Consider the following 19,623-nt stretch of genomic DNA (forward strand, 5'->3'; position numbering starts at 1 on the left):
ATATTGAGCTTATAAACTTCAAAAACAGTAATTAAATATATTTTTATCCATCGGCGGGTTATTTCGTCTTTGGCGTTATAAGACCTAGATACATCGCGGATTATTCCGTCTACGGCGTGCTAAGGGTTAACAGTAACAAGTTAGCGTTATAAAACTTTGTTGTAAAACTGCATTATTGGAGTTTCCTTGTTCCTACCAAAGATCTTTTAGCATAAATAAATTAGTAAAAGATGGCACATATAGACATGTATATAAGAAATTATACCAACAATATAAGAATATATGCTATACTGAAACTTAACCACTTAACGGATTAACCTGAGTGTACTTGTTAACACTATTTGTACAGAGACTGAATAACTCAAGTCAACTCGGCCCCCACTTTAATTGTTGATAGAAAATGGATTAACCCAAACAGACTTGTGCACGGTGTTGTAAATGTATTTTACACGATTCTCACGAGACTGCAGTACTTCCCACGTGCATTGTGTTTTGTTGATTAACCCTCTACTGCACAGCGCCACTGGCTCGCCTGCACCGCTCTGTGACTGTCATATGAGGCTGTAAACAATCTAACCTTCTCATGCACCATTATAAATGTATTTCATTTATTGTTCTATCAGAACAATTTTGAAATGAACAATGACGATGATTGTGATTCTGAAAATGAACAGTTGGAAGAAAGTGGCAGTGAGAGTTGTAGTTTAGAGATAGAAACAGAGACTGACTCCGATTCATCTGTGGACTTGGACAAAGCGCAAGTGTGGACAGAAGTAAGTACAATTAATCCTCCAGCAGCCCCTCAACAATTTATTTTAACAGCTATACGGCGCATAAATGTCGGACCTTTCTATAATGACACTGATGTCCTCGAATTCTTCGAAAACTATGTACCGGACAAACTCTGTCAGCTGATATGTAACAAAACCAACCAGTATGCAGCTGAATACGCTCAGACACATTAAAGAGCAAGACCTTTTTCTGATATGTCCATAAGCGAACTCATAATATTTTTTAGTTATAATTGTTGTGCTACAGGGGTTTGTGATAAAACCTGAAATTGAGCAACATTGGTCAAAAATCCCTTGATAACAGCTCCATTTTTTTACAAGCTTTGCCTTATCGTAGATTGAAGCAAACAAAACAGTATCTGCATGGGCAATTTTTAAAGATAGTGTTATACCTGAAAAGATGTCCCGAAGCCAATGAAGAAAAAGGAAGTAGACAAAAATTGAAAAAGGAGATGTAGTCTCTTACCAAAAAGGGAAAGTAAATGTCCTTGTTTGGCAAGACAAGAAGACTGTTGCCCTTCATTCAAGCATTCACTCTATAACAATGGTGGACGTGGTGAAAAGGGGAGTTACAACCAAAAGGTCTAATGTTGTGGTAGCCTACAATGACATTATAGGTGGAGTGGATCATGTAGACCAACACGTTTCCACTAGGAAAAAAAGTATTAAAAAAGTATTTTTTCATCTAATTGACCTGTGTATGTGGAACACACATGTCCTTTACAAAAAGTGTGATGGCCAGCTTAGACCCCTTCTGTTCAGGCTGGAAGTAATCAAAAGAACAATTGAAATGCACTTGAGTGAATACATGAAGACGAAACAGGGATGACCAAGCCACTCTCTCAATCCAGTAAGGCTGATTGAACGTCATTTCCCTTAATAATTTCAGCTATGGCAGGGAAGGAACACCCTATTCATCACTGTGTGATTTGCAGCAAAGTGTGGGACACACATGGTAAGAAGATCTGCAAGGAATTCAGATACCATTGCCCAGACTGCAATGTTACTTTGTGTGTAACTCCATGTTTCTGTGTATACCATACCGCTGTTGACATGAAACTTTTCATGTTGGTCATGTAGCTGTGCCAATGATTTCAACCATATACATTTTTCTCAATACACATCCCATTGTTTTTAGAAATGTGGTAATTTTTCTGTCAATATTATTTTAACAAAAAAATATTTTAAAATTATGTGCAAAAGTATATATAATAGTAAATGTTCAGCATATAGACAGTATACAGATAATCTATCATAACAATTTTTCAAGTTTATAATTTTATTTTCACACTTTCACTTTTACAGATATTATTTGATATACTATACCCAATATATATATATATATATATATATATATATATATATATATATATATATATCCAATATGTTTACCCAAAATAATATCTATACATATTTTATTGATTGTTAGCACAAAAAATCGATACCCACCTGTTTTGACCTGAAACTGCTTATGTATATTCATTTACCACCACTGCTTGGGTTAATCCTATGTGTTAAGAGGTACAAAAATTGTTTTGTTTAAAACAAAGTGCATGAAGATTATAATAGGCATAAAATAATGTACTCATTTCATCAATAAAAAACATGACCAAAATGAAACGTTTTGCAAAATAACAATACCGTCAAGTGGTTAAGCAAGAGTTTCATTGACAAATAAAAATAGTGTTTTACAATTTACGTCTACATTTGGGCAACTATAAAAATGTATGTTTTCTGGATGAGTCATTTTTTTAATTGTATCCTTTAGAAACATTTGAAACCCTATTGACAATAAACATAATGTTATTTTATAGCTGAGAATATAAGCTTTTGAATGTATACAACACTTGTTGAACATCTTCAGTTTATTTGTATCAAAGTTGAAATGCTAAAATAGTTTATCGACATGGCAATCCGCATCAACCAAACTTTAATATTTTTAAGGTTAACACACTGAACCCTGAGCCTATAACATCGAATTTGCTCAGCATACTGGCCGTTTTTTGTGATTTAAATTTTTTTTTAATTATAAAGACCCTGTTTTAACCTAACATATTATATATGAAATTAAAGAGGATAACACACAGTTTTAGAAAATGTGCATTTTTATGATAAAATAATTATTTGAACAAAATTATAAAGTAAAAATATAATGGAAAAACATAAAATTTTAAAAATTGTAACTTTGTAGACGTTTTATTTTACAAGTACCTAATGTTGTATAAAAGTTTGTTTAACCACCTAATGTTCTATAAATGTGTTTTTGATATAAAATTAACATAAAAGAAAGAAAGTATTCATGTTAGTACTAATGGAAGGCTTATCATAATCATACTCAGCATCATTCATGTCTTGATCATTAGGCCTAATCTCAAAATCTGGATAAGGATCATTGTCGTTGAGAAACTCACCCTACGATCCAGAGTCATAAATTTGACCCAAGATTCTTTCAAACTGAATCGCAGATGATATTTAATTTTCATTAAAAATACGATCATCCTCCTCCAAATCATGCTCAGAATCTGACATCATATCACGTATCATGCACACCGTTATTTTGTCTAAATGATTACTCATTTTACACAATGATCAAGAAAAATAAAACTTGTATCACTAAAAAACCAAATAAAATAAATTAAACCATCACTAAACCAACATTTATCACTTTATTCAGTAACAGTGGAACTTTGTTTATAAACAACAATGCTCGCTTCACTGTGTCGTCAGTTGGTTACGTAACTAAGCAGATGTGCAATAGTTGAAAATACTATTTTTACAGCTGCAAAACTGTTACTTGTCATAAAAAGACGTATAAATATAAACAATATAACATAGGAAATAGTCTGAAACAACTAAAACCAACTTTTTACAGAAAATCTAAACTTATTGAATTAAGTATCGGAGCCTGAGTATAGGTCGGGCTCCGTATTCAATGTGTTAACCCTCTAAGTGGCAAGCGCCGTCTGAGACGTATGATTCACGCCGCCGCGAAGTGGCAAGCGCCGTCACAGCTATCGCTTCACATTTAAGGCTGTTGCTCCGCAGCCGTCCATTATGTTTAGGCCTAGTTTGAACTATCGTATTCTCCATGAAATTTCCTATACATATCATATAGTATAGTGTGTATTCATGTTACCAATGTTTGCTGGCTTAAATGAATCCAACGGTTTTCGTTTGACCTGGCGGCAGACGAGAGAACAGCTGTCTACTCGTCTCGTCACTGTTTTGTTTGGCGACTTTGCGTACTGTTATTGTCAGTATATTATTGTTTATCGCATTGTATGTGTTACCGGTAAATGTTTAGTTTATTCGTTCGTTATGGAAAATGTTGGGGTACTTTGGGATTATATCGACTACACCAGTATGAGGAACACAAACATATAAATTTATAGAAAAAAAAACATTATAGAACGAAAAAGAAACTCTTCAATTATAAACTTACAATGATTATCAATTGTTAATGGGTTTCCTGTGACGCCCAGAAAGCAGCAATATCAAGGATAAGTGAGTCTAGTGGATTTCCGCCTTCAGCAGCAACTGCCGACCGCCACGCATATTTTAGATGTAGGCAATTAGTCATGATCTTGTAAAAAATGAATGGCCCCCTCTTCGCTCCTGGGTAAATCCCAAATTCTAATAGTGTCACCCATCACTAATCTATTATACACACAGTAAAACACGGAAGTACAACAAAGCGACGCACTCGACAGACACTTCGGCATGAAAGTACAAGAATGCGGCGCACCAGCTGAACGGGCGGCGAGATTCTGTAGTCACGTTATCTACTAGATCGCTCGACTTTGACCTCTGTCTGAGGATGGGGAGGGGTTTGTGATAAGACAATTCCTGTTTTATATTTACGAAATATAATGTGCTATGACAAACTAAGCCACTATTATAGTCCCTACACTACTGGGAGGAAAAGACAATCCCCTTCTAGTGACTCGGGAGTAAAAAAAACCAGTTATACATAGATTTAGTTTTTCCCATCTAACTTTTTTGTTCTTGTAAATAGAAAAAAATGTATGAGAAGTAATTTGTTTAGAATAAAATTGTGTATATTCTGTGAATTTAAAATTATTTTGTAGCTCCAGTAGTTTTAAAGTGACGGACAGTAGAACTTAAAAATAATTTTTTCTAAAAAAAATTTTTTACACATCTACAATGATATTATTCTGAAAATAATGTTAAGGCACCAAATATTATATTTATTCTTATTCTATAGTTCATAAGGAAAACAAAAATATATAATGTTGCTAGGTTATCACTTAGATAATATTTTCTAAAAATAGTTTAACGATCACGGCAATTTACCCAAAAACGGCCTGCCACTGAGACCACAAATGACCGCCACTTAGAGGGTTAAGCGAGATTTGAATGTGACCTTACTTAAGTCAAATGATCCAAGAGATCAGAAATGAGGACCACGTGAGTTGACTTCCCTTAAGCAAAATAGAGGCGCTGACATTGCCTAGCTAAAAATGAAGAGGGTTATTATGTTTATCTCTGAAATGTAAGGAGATTTCAAAACATATAAATGTAAAACATGCCATTAGTCAAAATTTACCAACAAAAAACTATTTTATAATCAAAATCAGGCTCAAAATAACAAATTTATAAATCAACCCATCTCTTTATAGTTCACAATATCATATTAAGCCATCACTGTTACAGACCAATTCAGAATATGGAATTTTAAATGAATTACAACCAATATTTTCTACAAGCATAAATGCTGCACATAGGACTTTAAAGTTAAAAACCTCAATCTCATTGATTAAAAGAACTTAATAATAAAGTGTGGTTGAGTGTCTGGACCTTACCGTCCTCAAGAGTTCGACACTCCAGGGTCTGGCTGTACTCGCTGTGTCGGTTGTTGTGGTCATGTGTTCGCACCTTAAGTTCGTATAGAGTGTATGGCTTCAATCCAGTCACTTGGACGCCGTTGCTGGTACTGAGAATATGAGAACAAGTTATTGTAAACAATATATTGTACAGATAATACTATTAACAGAGGGTTGGTTGGTACATTTAGTTTTATCATTCAAGATTTTGAATACACATTGAGACCTGTGATGTAGAGCATGCAATTTTTTACTGACCATGAAAGAGAAAAAGAGCACTATTTTATCTACAAAAATATTAATTGGTGTTTTGTAGTTAATATGATCTGTTAGTTTTAATTTAGTTGTTTAATAGTATTAATTTTTAGGGATGTACACATGGAGAATAACCAAGAATTCCAAGATTTTTTCTTATTATAATAGTATTTTCCAAAGTTCGACATGTCTTGTTTAATTTAATTCCCAACCCCCTTTCCCAATAATCTTGTTAAATTTGAAATAAACAATAATTATAAATACTACTCGATATAAAGTAGCCACATGGTAGGGATACATAAAGTATTGTCCGGTGACATAAAACATAATCCAAATAACTAAGATCTTATGTAAAATTGTATAAGTTACCATATAATTCCATAAGAAAAATAATTTTATATTTTCTGAATGGTTAAGTGAAATACAAGTAGTCAAGCATTTTGACAATACTAACACAATTAATAGTCCAGGAAATGAGTAAAAACTAAAAGAAACAATGATTGTTCATGGTAAATATATATCTGGGGTTTCAGATCGATTGCATCTTGTTCTTGTGTTTTCAGTTCAGTTGTATAAATGTGAATTGTCACCTATGTAAGAAGTTGGTGTTGTTGTCATCTCCATGAACGCTAGAAGGCACCACAAGGTAGCTGATGGTGTAGTAACTGGCATTGGCTGGAACAGGAGTCAGGGGTGGGTCCCACGTCACATTGATCGAGGAGGAGGAAGTTGGTGTGGCCTCCAGGTTGGTGGGAGGGGACAAGGCAGGAGCGGGGGACGCTTGGAGGGGTGGGAGGGTGTGGATGGCCCTGACGCCCATCTCGCCCTCCGTCATGCCTGATACCCCTTTTACTTGCACCTCGTACCAAGTTTGAGGCTCTGTAAACAATAATATATTATAATAAGGTTTAATCTAACAGTTACTTGTTAAATAATTATATGCAATAAATATATAGTCTACATCAATATACAGGGTGTTTGATTAATCAATACTCATCTTATATTGGAAATAAAACATGTTATTTTGTTTGGTCAAAATTATGACTGACATAAAAAGATAGTTTAATTTATAAGGTTTTTACTCTATAATTGATTTAGCTACAGTACAACATGTACTCCAGTGTTGGCAAACATTTCTCCAACCGCGGGTTGGACACCTGCCACTGAGGCTTGCAGCATGTGTGCTGGAATATGTTTATGAATATGATAAGTCAATACCAAATTTCGTGTTAGCCTTACACAATTAGCCCAGAAGAAATGTAAAAAAACAGGCCAAGAATTGTATAAGATCTTGAAAACAGAGTTCAGAAAGTGTTAACAAAGATTCAAGCACACATGATACAAGTCTCAGTGGCAGATGTCCCACGGCGGTTAGAGACATGTGTTGCCAACAATGGTGTACATGTTGAACTCTTGTTGAATAATTTATAGGGAAAAAGCCTTATGAATTAAGCTTTCTTTTTATATTGGTTACAATTTTCATCATAAAAATCAAATATTTTATTTAAAATATAAGATGGGTATTGATTTACCAAACACCATGTATATTGCAAAGTGAATAACGATTTTTGGATTCAATATTATAATACAGTTTTTCTGATATTACACTTCTAGTAGATAGGATTACACTTAGAGTAGATTATATTCTTGTGAAACAATAACATGATTGCTGTTATAAAAATAAAAGACACAGTTTGAAATTGTTTTGATTCATAAAGTTTATATATATTGAATGGTAGACACCAAATACTGGTCATTACCCATACAATTTGCTGTTGCTGATTTATTGAGCACCAAGTTAGTTAGAGCAATACTTCTGGTGTACTGAGCACTGTGGTTGTTGTGTGGGGTTACATGTACATCAACCATACAGAGATTAGGAGATTAACCTACTGTATTAGAAGGCTAGCAAAGTGATAAGTGGTTTTAATACTCTTCGTTAATAATTAGGCTAACGTCAGCCTATGCATACGAGATAATACATGTTAAATCTTGCATAAAAACTATGAGCCACACATTTTCAAAAACTATTGATTCCAATTTTGGACGTAAATATTTAAAAAAATCCCTTCAATTTCAAATAAATTCAATTTAAATTCTTTGTGGAAAATATTGATCAATTATGGTCAGTTTGAACATTCAGTAGAGTTTGGTCAGTGAGATAATTCTCCATCTGCTAAAAGACTCTTCGTTTTACAAAAATAGGCCATTAGAATTATAAGTAAAATTTCTAGTCACGAGCATTGTAAACCTTTTTTAAGAAACTAGCATTGCCGTCCATGTATATTTTATCCATTTTAATGTTTGTTAGAAGCAATTTAGATAGCTACAGTTCACAATCATGACACAAGAAACAAGCATAGGCTGCTTAATAGCAAGTGTGTCTTTAGTTTAACCCAGAAATGTTTAAAATACCAAGTGATTAAATTTTATAATGTACTTCCTAATTTCATTCAAACTATGCCAGTCAATTTGTTCAAGAAACACATAAAAGAAATTTTGATAAAGAACTGTATCTACAATGTAAACTTTTTAGATATAAACGACTTTTAAATTTGAACATGATGTAGCTTAGCAACATTTTATTTGATTTTTTACCATTTTTACAATTTTTATTAGTTTTTGACAAAAAAGATTGTCTATTGTCTAACTGTGATACAAGTTCATTAATGTAAACTGTAAACTTTGTTATTAAAAAAATTATTGTGTCTGTTTTTAACTTTGTTATTTATGTATAAATGTGTTTAAGCGGTAATTTTAATTGCTTGAATTTTAAGCGTTACTGTTAAAGGTCTTTTGTCTTACTGTTGGTACTTAAATTTGTTTTCCTGTTTCTGTGTATTTTTATTTGATAAATTGTGTATTTTAGTTGATCACTTTTTAATTTTTAACACTAGAATAATGTTTATATTCAGATTACAAATACATCAACCACCTAAAGGAAATAATTGTATTGTAATATAGTTTTTACTTATAGTACATGTTTACTATGTTCATGACAATGTCTATTGTACACTTGCGTATTTAATGACAATAAAGTTTCTTGATTTTTAATTGTTGATACACTAATACAAGCTGAAGAAAGTCAAGCATGTTTAAGGACATTCTGAGAAATTAATCTGTGGTGTTTTGTGACCATTTAAGAATTTAGAAGTTTTCCAAACATAAAATTAATTACTGACATAATATTTTAAAAATATTTTAGTTTTTTGTTGAAGTTTTTCTAAAAATGTTGATTTTCAAAATATGATTCAGATGTGTTCTTACAGTAGTACAAACTTAAGATAGCTACTCTACTCACCCAAGTCGAGAAGAAGATACTCTGATGTGTTTGCCGGGAGCTGGATGGGAGTTGTGGGCTGAGCATTGTGTTTACGGTATGAGAGATGAAATCCCTCTACATGTACCGAGTCGGACACCAGTGTCCATCGCACCTGTTCAATAAAACTTTAGTTCCATCGATCATCATGATACCACACTACAATTTCAAGCCATCATCCCTTAATTTGTTCTGCAGAGGAAGTTGTACTAAAAACACCAGCCCCTAACCCACAGCAGAAAACGTTTGCAAAACAAAGGCAATTAGTTTAGTGTTTTTACAAAAGAAACTCTTTACTTTACTAATCAGAAAAATTACTCTATTCCACAAGTGTATTATAATTTTGTAGAAATAATGCAATAACCAGAGAGACCTTCTCAAGTGAATAATATATGCTACTTGATGTAATAGTATGAAGTAACAATGGATGGTTTATGAAAACCTTCTCCTGATATGTTTATTTAATATCTTTACCATAGAAACATAATTATTACTAGAGTAATAGGAAAACAAACTAACAACTCTAAATTTAATGATCGAAATTATCTGTTAATTAAATACAAAATTGTGTGTCATTCTAATTTTAAATTGCTGAAGCTCGAAAAATAATTTCTTTTGGCTAGAGATTGTCAGTCATTCCCAATCCTAATTAATTTGATTCAGATGCATTTTTACAGTAGTAAAAACTAAGGATAGCTACTCACCAAAGTCGAGAGAGGAAAGTGGCTTACGTAAGCAAAATAATAGAGTGGGTGTTAAACTGTCAGGTTGACAAGTGTTGTAACACACACGCTGAGTTATACAGGTGCAGAGATTAAGAAGAATTAAGTAAACCGTATAAGCTTCGAGAATTACAAGAAGTTAAAGCATTCGTCTAAGAAAACAGACCTAGTACTAAAATAGTCATACCTGTATAGTTGTAGCATTGATGACTGTTAGTTGTACAGTGGGTGGGGGTAGGAGGGGAGTGAGCGATAAAGTGGTCACTTGTGTCCAAGGCATCTCGTGTTCAGAAAGGCTAGACCAGCCCACCTGCGTAGCAGCCAGTACTCTCACTTCGTACTGGGTGTCTGGCATTAGGCCTATAACATACACGGTTTTATATATTTCAATGTGCGAATCTTATATACATGAGAACTGAATTACAATAAAAAGAATGTATTTCTGCTTAATTGTGACACAGTAGTTTTGTTAGTAGAAAAATTATTTGTATCACAGAGAATTAGGTTTATTAATTGTTTATAATTTATGTTTGGGCTCTGCCACAGATAGATTATGACCACTGATTTGGAACCAACAAGACTCATTCACATGAAGCAAAGTTCCAATTAATAAGTCACAATAAACATAATTATTTCACCTAAATTTATTATTATCTCACCAGACTTCTTCAGAGCTGGTGAGAGAATAGAAAGTTAATGGCACTCGTAAATTGAACTGCTACTCTGAACAGTCGTCAAAGTAATGATGTCAATTGTTGAACACAGAACACTTGAAATAGGAGAATTTTGATGTGATACTGTTTATTGATTTTGTGTATAGTGGCTGGGGTGCAACTAAAATAGCCTCTCTCCCAAACTGACATCTCTTATCCTAAGAGTATTGGAACTTACCTGTCAGTGGATCGCAAAATCACACAACTTTTTTCCACCTCAATATCGGATAAGATAACACCTGCACTACCTTCAAAAGGTAGCAGGCCCAAAACAAGTATAAATGTTCATATATATATATATATATATATATATATATATATATATATATATATATATATATATCTGTTTTAAATCTTTAGTGTGTAACAATTGAGCAACAGTTTAAACTACCTTGTGTTATAACACTGTGTTGACAAAATATTACTGTTTGTTGTAGCTTATTATGAGTAACATTCCTAGTGTTCCATCTAGAAGGATTTTTAAAGCCCCTCTATGAATTGTAATTACTAAAATACTAATGTAATAATTTTTACATAATTACTGAATAATCACTATTCAGTATTTTCTGAAGTGATTGGTAGAATTAAAATAATTTATGTTAGTTTAGTCCATAAATTTGTGAACAAAACTAATACTCTTGATTTATAAAGTTTGTACATTAAATAAATGTACAATAACCTTAAGCAACACAGTCACACAATGTATAGCTATGCCCATTACTGGCAAGTAACCTGACAGCTATTGCCATTGAGCCATTCAGTTAAGGAGATTAAACAGTTTCTTTTTTCTCGTATCAGTTGAACACTACATATTACAGTTACTTATTAGACTTTGTCTATGTTTTATACACACAATTATACAATGTCAATGCTCGAATCATTTGCTTGTTCATTTCCTGATAAAAGTGAGTTATTTGAGTTTTAAAAATGACATTTTTGGTTTTAAAAAATTATTGGATTACATTAAAACGGTAGAAAATAAAAAAAAAGTAGGGTACTCACCAGTAATGACGTATCTTAAAACGTCAGGAGGCACATAGTCGACATGGGAAGAGGGACTGTGTATGCGCCGCCACTGCACCTTATATCCAGTGACCACGCCACGAGCCTCTTTGGTGGGTAGTGGATGCCACTCCACAAGCACTGTCATTGCGGACTGCGGCCTAGCTGTCATCTGTGGGGCTCCTTTAGGCACTGCCACACACAAATGGATATTATTACATCTTCTGAGTCTTACATAACCTAATGACCGCTCATCAAGTAAGTGGTTTTCAGACAGCAATTTTATTTGTTTAAATTTCCCAAAAAAAAAACGGTTTTTTTTAAAGAGAGTTTCTATTTTTCTTTCTTGTCGAGTGAAGAAAGCCAAAAATGTTAACAAAACAAAAGTCTTTGATTGCAAAACAGATAAGAATTATTCACTTAAACCAAGCAGAGGTCATTTAAGACATTGCATTATGGCATTTTTATGTGCTTCAACATTTAGGTGCTTAAGGAAGATTACCTATGTATTTAGAACAACTATACAGAAAAGCCTGTAATATTCTACCTAATGTGGCAATGAGGTAAGCTAGATGCTGTTAAAGCCTAATATGAAATTGTAATATGAAGAACACTAGATATTTAAGGAAAATGCTTGATCGATGTTACAGTTTACCTAAAGCCTTAAAACTACCAAAATTCTTTCAGAAACATAAAAAGAACTCATGCACCTCAGTTGACAACTACCATCCCATTTCCATCCTCTCCACAATATCTAAAGTAATTGAAAAATTGTACTTGTCATATTCTGTACTTTTATGAGAGGAAGGAAAGCTATACAGGACCCAAGCTCTTCAACATTCTTCCAAACCATAAGAAAGTAACCAGTAGACAAAATGAGACTCCAAGAATGGCTTCTACAAAAGACATTTTATTCACTTGAAGAATATACAAATTGGAGGAACCATGAATCTTAGTATAACAAATGGTTCCTTCATTCTCTCTGTTTTGTTGACCATGGTGTATTGTAGTGTAATAATATTTCCTCCCTGACACCAATTATGTTACTCCAGGTACATATTTGTATATTGTTTACTTTTTAAAGGCATAACATAATTTTGAAAACGTTGAATACAGAGCAGGAAGTATTTCTCAAGAAATTGCAATACACAATAAATTTCTGAACCAATTATAAATCAAAGCCATCGAGCTAACTATATAAATGAAATGTTTTTGAGTGTTTTAATGGAATATTACAATTAATTTAATTTGTAAATAAAAATGTGGAACCCTCACAAACAGAACAAATATTTTATTTTAAGATAATTTAGTCTTGGGTATTCATAAACTAAAGATACACTTATCCAACGTACTGAAAATAAAAAAGTACAGTTTTATTTAAATGATTATATTTAGCAGGAGTGAAGAAGGAAGCACTTTGAATAAACTTCCTTTCTGTACTTGTAATGTTAATTTTTTTCTATAAAATAATTTCTATGTATACTGTTTATATCTTAACATGATCCTCACTTTAAATAATTTTTAATGTGACTATTAATATTTGATAATTATTTTGCAAACATCCAGAAAACCAGACTCAGCACTGGAAAGATAAAATATCATACATTACAAACTTTTTAACTTAAAATATATATCTGTATTTAAAACCTTTTGTAAGTATGTTTTATTTTACATGTATAACATAAAAACTAAAATAAACTATAAAAGTATCTGTAAGAGAGATGAAAGCAATCAATGTATGCCTACTTACCGCTCTCTCCTGTCTGGCAAATCACCTCCTCACTGTTGTCACTGGCTGCATTTCTGGTGTACGACCGCACATAGAACGTGTAGTTGGTATAAGGAGGTAATTTTTCAACGGTGAATGTCTGGTTCTGCTGGCCAACCTCCATCTCCATCACGGACATACGTTCCTCCCCACCATCTGGAAGTTACCAAAATTTAAAACAGAAGCCTACAGCTGGTTATGTAAAGGATCAATTATTACTATAAGTTTCAATCAATTATTTGGAATAATGTTAATGGCTACGCACCTGAGATTGACATACTTAATAGGTTTTTCACTGCACAACAGCACTGAAAGTTTTAATTGGTTTTTATATTGCACCCACATGTGATTAACTTTCTTAAAATGGTCCATTTTAGTTTTATGAAGGTTGCAAAAGGTTGGAGGTCTTCTGACTCCTAGACATGTGCCAAGTCAGTGCATCCTCGAAGGAAGCCACAAGAGCTGTATTATATTCTACACTCTATCAGGTCAATTGCTTTCCAGGAAGTTGGACTTCTTGTATTTTTTTCATAACTTGGTTCATTTTTTTCCTTTTCAAGCCAAGGTGGAACAACATATGCTTAGGGCTGCGTGGTTAAGTGCTTGATCAGAAAGATGTGGACTTTGAATATCAGGTGATCTCCGGTCTAAGCCTTTCTACATCATGCAGGGCTCTAACGTTAATGACTTTTAGTTCCCTAGCTGCTCGTGGAATTTCCTTGGAATACAAAAACACAAACCTGAGGATGATATCCCTATAAAATACCAAACATAACTGAGTGTGTCTTGTCATCTTAGTCTTTATCGGTGGATGCTCTTACGGATTTTTCACACAACCCATTCGTTACAACACAATAAAGTTTTTTCTATTCTATAATCTACTAGTCCGGGATACTCCCCCTCCTCCACTACCAATACATTAGTTGAAGGTGTTGCTCCAGATATTGAGGACGGTATCCAGGACCTCAAGGTAATGACACTAACAGTGCAAAAACACGGCTACTGGGTGCAACATGCAAAAGATTCAATAGGTTCAGAATGATGGTGCTAAATTACCTGAGCTAGGGCTCTTAAGGAGGAGTGTCTTCGGGATCTTATACTAAAAACCAACGGTCGGATGATTCAGCTCCCTGGAGTTGTTACAACCAAATAATCTAAGGTTCTAGTTACAGGAATGTAGCAAGTTTAATCAGGGTTGAGCTGTTGGCCTCTAACTGTTATGCCATAATTATGACAGATCTGATGAAGAGCACAACAGAGCCCTTCTTCATCAGAAAAATCCTTGAGCTGCTGGAGGGAGAGGGCTTTAACCATCACCGTATGAACGGTGAGGCAGTCCTTAGTATGGCGTGACTACTTCAAGGGGCAAATTCAAGGATGCCAAGTTTCTTGGGTGAGGCATATGAATATAATCAATAATTTGGAAAACTCAAATATGCTAACATATTGCTCGGAAACAATGCTGAAACAATTCTGCTTTGATCATCTTTTAGGTTGATGATATCCGAGCACCAATATGTGGGAGCACATTTGTGTTACCCAGATGGATCAAGGAGAAATGAAGAGATGGAATCTTTATGAAAAAGGACTAAACTTCTGGGACCAATCCTGGGTTCCTTCAAGAAGAAATGCTTACAATACTGGATCTAGAAAACCAGGTGCTAAGATCTATATCCTTTTGGACACTGAAGCTGCACTGAGATCTCTCAGCAGCTGTACTTTTGAGTCCAAAGTGATATAGGCGTGTCTCATATTACTTTGTCTTATATAAGCCCTGCCTACCCGTAAAAAATTACTCTATGTGTACTAGGTAACAGATGGTATTACCTTGCCCGTCTGATCTTATAGTATTGTATTGTATCGTATAGTTTCATAATTTCATGAAATCTTCTAAAAAATAGTACACTGTGTTCTTTTAAATAAACTCTCACAGTTTTCCTCAGATTTCTTGGACTGTATTAAACATAGTCACGAATGAAATTTACTTTGGGTTATTGATTACCAAGATTCCATCATGTAATGCAGCAGAAGGTCTACTGAAGAGATACTGAGTTGTCATGAGATTTTAATTCTAAATCAAAACAGCACTACTCAAAGATGTAGGATTATACTATCTCACTTAACAAACTTAAAAAAACCTATCAAACTCTATCAGCTAGAAAGATTATGAACAATTTTGTATGAGTAGATCGAACAAAGCAATCACAGTGTTGTATTTTGAAAATAATGCGGTAGATAAAATAGGTCACTAAGTATATATACAGAGTATGATATTTCTTTATATTTTATATTATATATGGATAACCCAGTCATTTTTATCTTGCCTAAAGTTTGGTCTTGAGTTAGTTATAAAAATGGTTGTAATGAATTTTAGATATTTTACTATGAGGACAACTATAACTAAAACGTACAAAACATGTTAATGTGTGTCTCCAGATATTTCAATTATCCAAAATTCTTCAAAAGTACACTAAATAAATTAAACTAATACTTCTCTTCACCATTACTAAGAACAATTTGATTAATTATACATACTATTTTATTATCTACATCAAATCATAAGATCAGTACAGGGAGATGGGAGGGAATTATTAACTCTCTCACTACCTGTAGGCAGCAGGTGGATAGTGAATGCATTGACAGGGTTGATCTGCTCCCAGGTGAGGTTGACCGTAGTGGCGGACAGGGTGGTGCAGGTGAGGTGGGTAGGGGGACGAGGCTGGTTTTTTGAAGCATTCACTTGCAGCCTTGCTGCCGCCCACACAGAACCAACGCTGTTAGTGGCAATACACTGGTATACTCCGCTGTCATTGCTCACAGTGTTACTCAACACCAACTCGTCACGCAGCTTTATTCTCCCTGTACACACATTGACAGTAAGTCCAAGCAAATAACTTGTAGTATAAGTTTAAATCTGTATAATGTAAGTAAAAAGATAATGAAGTTAATGTGAAAATGAATTGAAGATATATCTTTAATCTATTTTTAAACTGATGTCAAAGTGATGGCAAACTTATTTTAAAATCAATACAAAAATAATTTTAGAGTAATTTTAAAATTTATTTAGCAACCATCTGATTGTAAACTCTGCAATGACGTAATATAATTGTACAACTTGATAATGTTATAATGTATGATTTTCAAATAACTTTAAAATGGGTCATAAAATCATTTTAAAAAGTGAATAAAAGAAACTATACTGGTGAAAAAATTATTTAATCATTCACCCCGTTATTTTGCTGCTAGGGTTAAAAAAAAATGCCTAATATATTAACATTTTGTATAGCTTGGTAGGTCGGAGCCAAGTACTCTGATGGATAGCTTTTAATACATACCCTACTTTTCAGATTTTCAAAATTCCCTGAATTTACCCAAGTTTCCAAGTATTCCAGATTAGTATATACCCTAGTTGTATTAGTTGCAATTATTGTTGAGAAACAATAATTCTAACCCTATGAAATTGTTTAAACTCTTCAAACATTGAATGTAAATAACATCATTTCTTTAGATCAGGATCCAGGATATGGCATTATGAACTAAAAAGTAAATAAAACTCAACTTCCACCAAGTCTTAAAAATAAATAAATCTTTTACAGTAAAGTTCAATAACAATGTGCGTTTAAGTAGAAAACTTATATACATTTTAAATGATATTTTCTCACTTCCATTGAACTATTTCGATAGTTCAAAAATGAGAAACTATTGTGGACAATTTCCAAATATGTCTGAATTTGAAAGCAATGGACTCAGTACGAAAATCTCCATATGCCTTCATATAAAGCTGAGGAAATGATCAGTCACAAGTTAAAGAATTATTGTGATGTTGTACTTTTTATCTTAACAAGTTTTGTTAATCATCATAAAATTTCAACTTCAGTATTGAAACATAAGTATGAAAAGCAATGGAGGTAGGGAAATGTGTACTACCCTCAACAATTTTCCTTAAGATGTTCATAGTTTTCAGCATTATGTCACATGATAACTACAGCAGTGGCCTGTGGTGGTGAGTTGTAGTATTAGGGTTAATGATCACCTTTAAAATACAAAAATAAATTCATTAATGTAGTAAAGAAACATCTTTACTGCATTACTTAATAATTATAATTATTATCATAATTATACAATCACGTTTATACATTTTTATTAACCCTCCGAGTGGCGGTACTTTTTTCTCCAAGTGGCGGGACATTTTTACTGATTTTGTATGTTCGCAAAAGAAAATTTATATAAAATCCTGTATATTATATAAGTATGACATATCATACATCGATTTAAACTTCATAACACACAGAGTAGAATGGTAATAATATGAAACACTTACCTTGGATTGGTGTAAAAAACCAATGGGTTGAATTCCAAAAATAAAAATTCAAATTTTTTTGTTTTATATTAGGCTGAGTAAATGTTCCTAAACTTAATTTTTTAACACAAATCCAAAATAGCCATTTTGTTTAAAATTTAATTCTGAACAAAAATATGTATCCGTTATATGTATTATTCCTAAAAACAACGCACTATTTGCTGATCGAAACTTTTATGTACACGTTTTTTACTGCATTTTAGTCAGTATCAGAGCCAACCTCATTCCTCATCATTCTTCCTGGTTTGAGAGGCCTCCAATAATTTTCCAGGTAAGGGAAACACTCCCTATGAACCCCAAAATTACAAGTTGGGCACCAGAAGTGACTTTACCCCCTTTTTTGGTGTGTACACACACTGCACAAAGTCTGGTAAATAAGCAATCCCGTGAAGAAGACCTACACTTGGTCCAGGAGGTAGTACAGTAGGTGGATGAACCGTTTGTAAGAGTTCCATTAGTACCAGCATATCTAAATACTATATCAAATTAAAGTTTAGAATCTGGTCTTTCTAACCATACCTAATATATAGCGTTTAAGTCGCGGCATAACATCGGAAATACCGGAACAAGAGAGGCTTGCGTTAATAGACGCTAGAGCGTCTTTGCCACTCGCGAACGAGATTTAATAGACGCTGCAGCGTCTTTCACCACTCGGAGGGTTAAGAACAGATTTTTATCAATTAGAAGTAATGTATTTGTTTATATGCATCAATCAAGAAAATTCAATCAATTACTGATAAAATTAACTACTAAATCTCTAACAGTATATAATACATTGTTGCCAAGTAATAAAAATAAATATAAGTTCAATATTTTGACTTTAACTTAATAGTTACATTTGCAGCATCAATAAGTTGTACAAAGGAAGAAAACTAAAACCACTTAGCTTTTTTGAGTTTTATTTGCCTTTAACACATTACTTCATACATTGAAACAAAATCATCCACACACTCTTAACGTAATGGACAAAGCAGCCTAAGCAGCAAAAGTAATTGTGTATCACCACATCCTCAGTGCTTATTACCTTCCTTATTGCCATTTCAAATACCACTTCTTTATATCCAAATCTTATTGAGAATTCTATTAACCCACCATTGATATGCAGCTTGTATCCATTCTTGTACCAAACCACTTGAGGAATAGGGTTGCCTTCTGCCTCACATTGGAATCTGATTGTTTTGGCTGTCGGGAGAACCTGGGATTTGGGTTTCTTGGTGAGCACAGGTGGAGTCAGAATCTCTTCCACCACCACTTCCTGCGCAATGAATGACATATAAGTAACAAAGAATAGTCTACTACCAACTCTGTAATGTATTTAGTTGTTATTAGTTTTTTTAACAGCAATAAGCTTAATAAGTAAAATTGTTTCACACACGCACGCACACACACACACACACACACACACACACACGCACACACACACACATACACACACGTTTACATGGAAGTTTCTTTCTGACATGGAAGGATTGTCAGGGAAACAGGATTTTTCCAGACATTTGCCATTGTTCAGTGATTTGAAAAATCCGTAACAATTGGTTTTAAGATCAGATTGCAGGTCTTGAAACATACTATCACTAACTTTATGTATCACTGAACAATAAATGTTCGGAAAAATAAATTATAAAAAGAATTCAAAAATATATTATGAGATCATACTATAAATGGGAAGAAAACTAAACAATAGAAATGAGAAGGGTATAGGCACTATACTTGTTACTCATACAATTTAATCTATATATAGATATTACATGGAACAGTAATACATATTAATTACTATGAAACTATTTGCACCTATAATTGAGTACCTAAATGCTCTTATCTTATGGACCATGGATGATTGTACATT

The 19,623-nt window shown here is 33.4% G+C and overlaps 1 protein-coding gene across 1 annotated transcript in view; it reads right to left on the bottom strand.

The window, feature by feature from the left end:
• LOC124369251 (protogenin-like) overlaps window positions 1-19,623 on the bottom strand; it is a 192,244-nt gene that overhangs the window by 15,796 nt on the left and 156,825 nt on the right. Inside the window, exons 8-15 of the mRNA XM_046827144.1 lie at window positions 18,867-19,029; window positions 16,022-16,273; window positions 13,397-13,570; window positions 11,647-11,838; window positions 10,119-10,291; window positions 9,192-9,324; window positions 6,481-6,769; window positions 5,615-5,745 (exon numbers count right to left, since the gene is read on the bottom strand). Of these exons, the coding sequence (XP_046683100.1) occupies window positions 5,615-5,745; window positions 6,481-6,769; window positions 9,192-9,324; window positions 10,119-10,291; window positions 11,647-11,838; window positions 13,397-13,570; window positions 16,022-16,273; window positions 18,867-19,029 (1,507 nt within the window). The remainder of the gene's footprint in view (window positions 1-5,614; window positions 5,746-6,480; window positions 6,770-9,191; window positions 9,325-10,118; window positions 10,292-11,646; window positions 11,839-13,396; window positions 13,571-16,021; window positions 16,274-18,866; window positions 19,030-19,623) is intronic.

Source organism: Homalodisca vitripennis, chromosome X, assembly GCF_021130785.1.
Source record: "Homalodisca vitripennis isolate AUS2020 chromosome X, UT_GWSS_2.1, whole genome shotgun sequence".
Classification (NCBI taxonomy): domain Eukaryota; kingdom Metazoa; phylum Arthropoda; class Insecta; order Hemiptera; family Cicadellidae; genus Homalodisca; species Homalodisca vitripennis.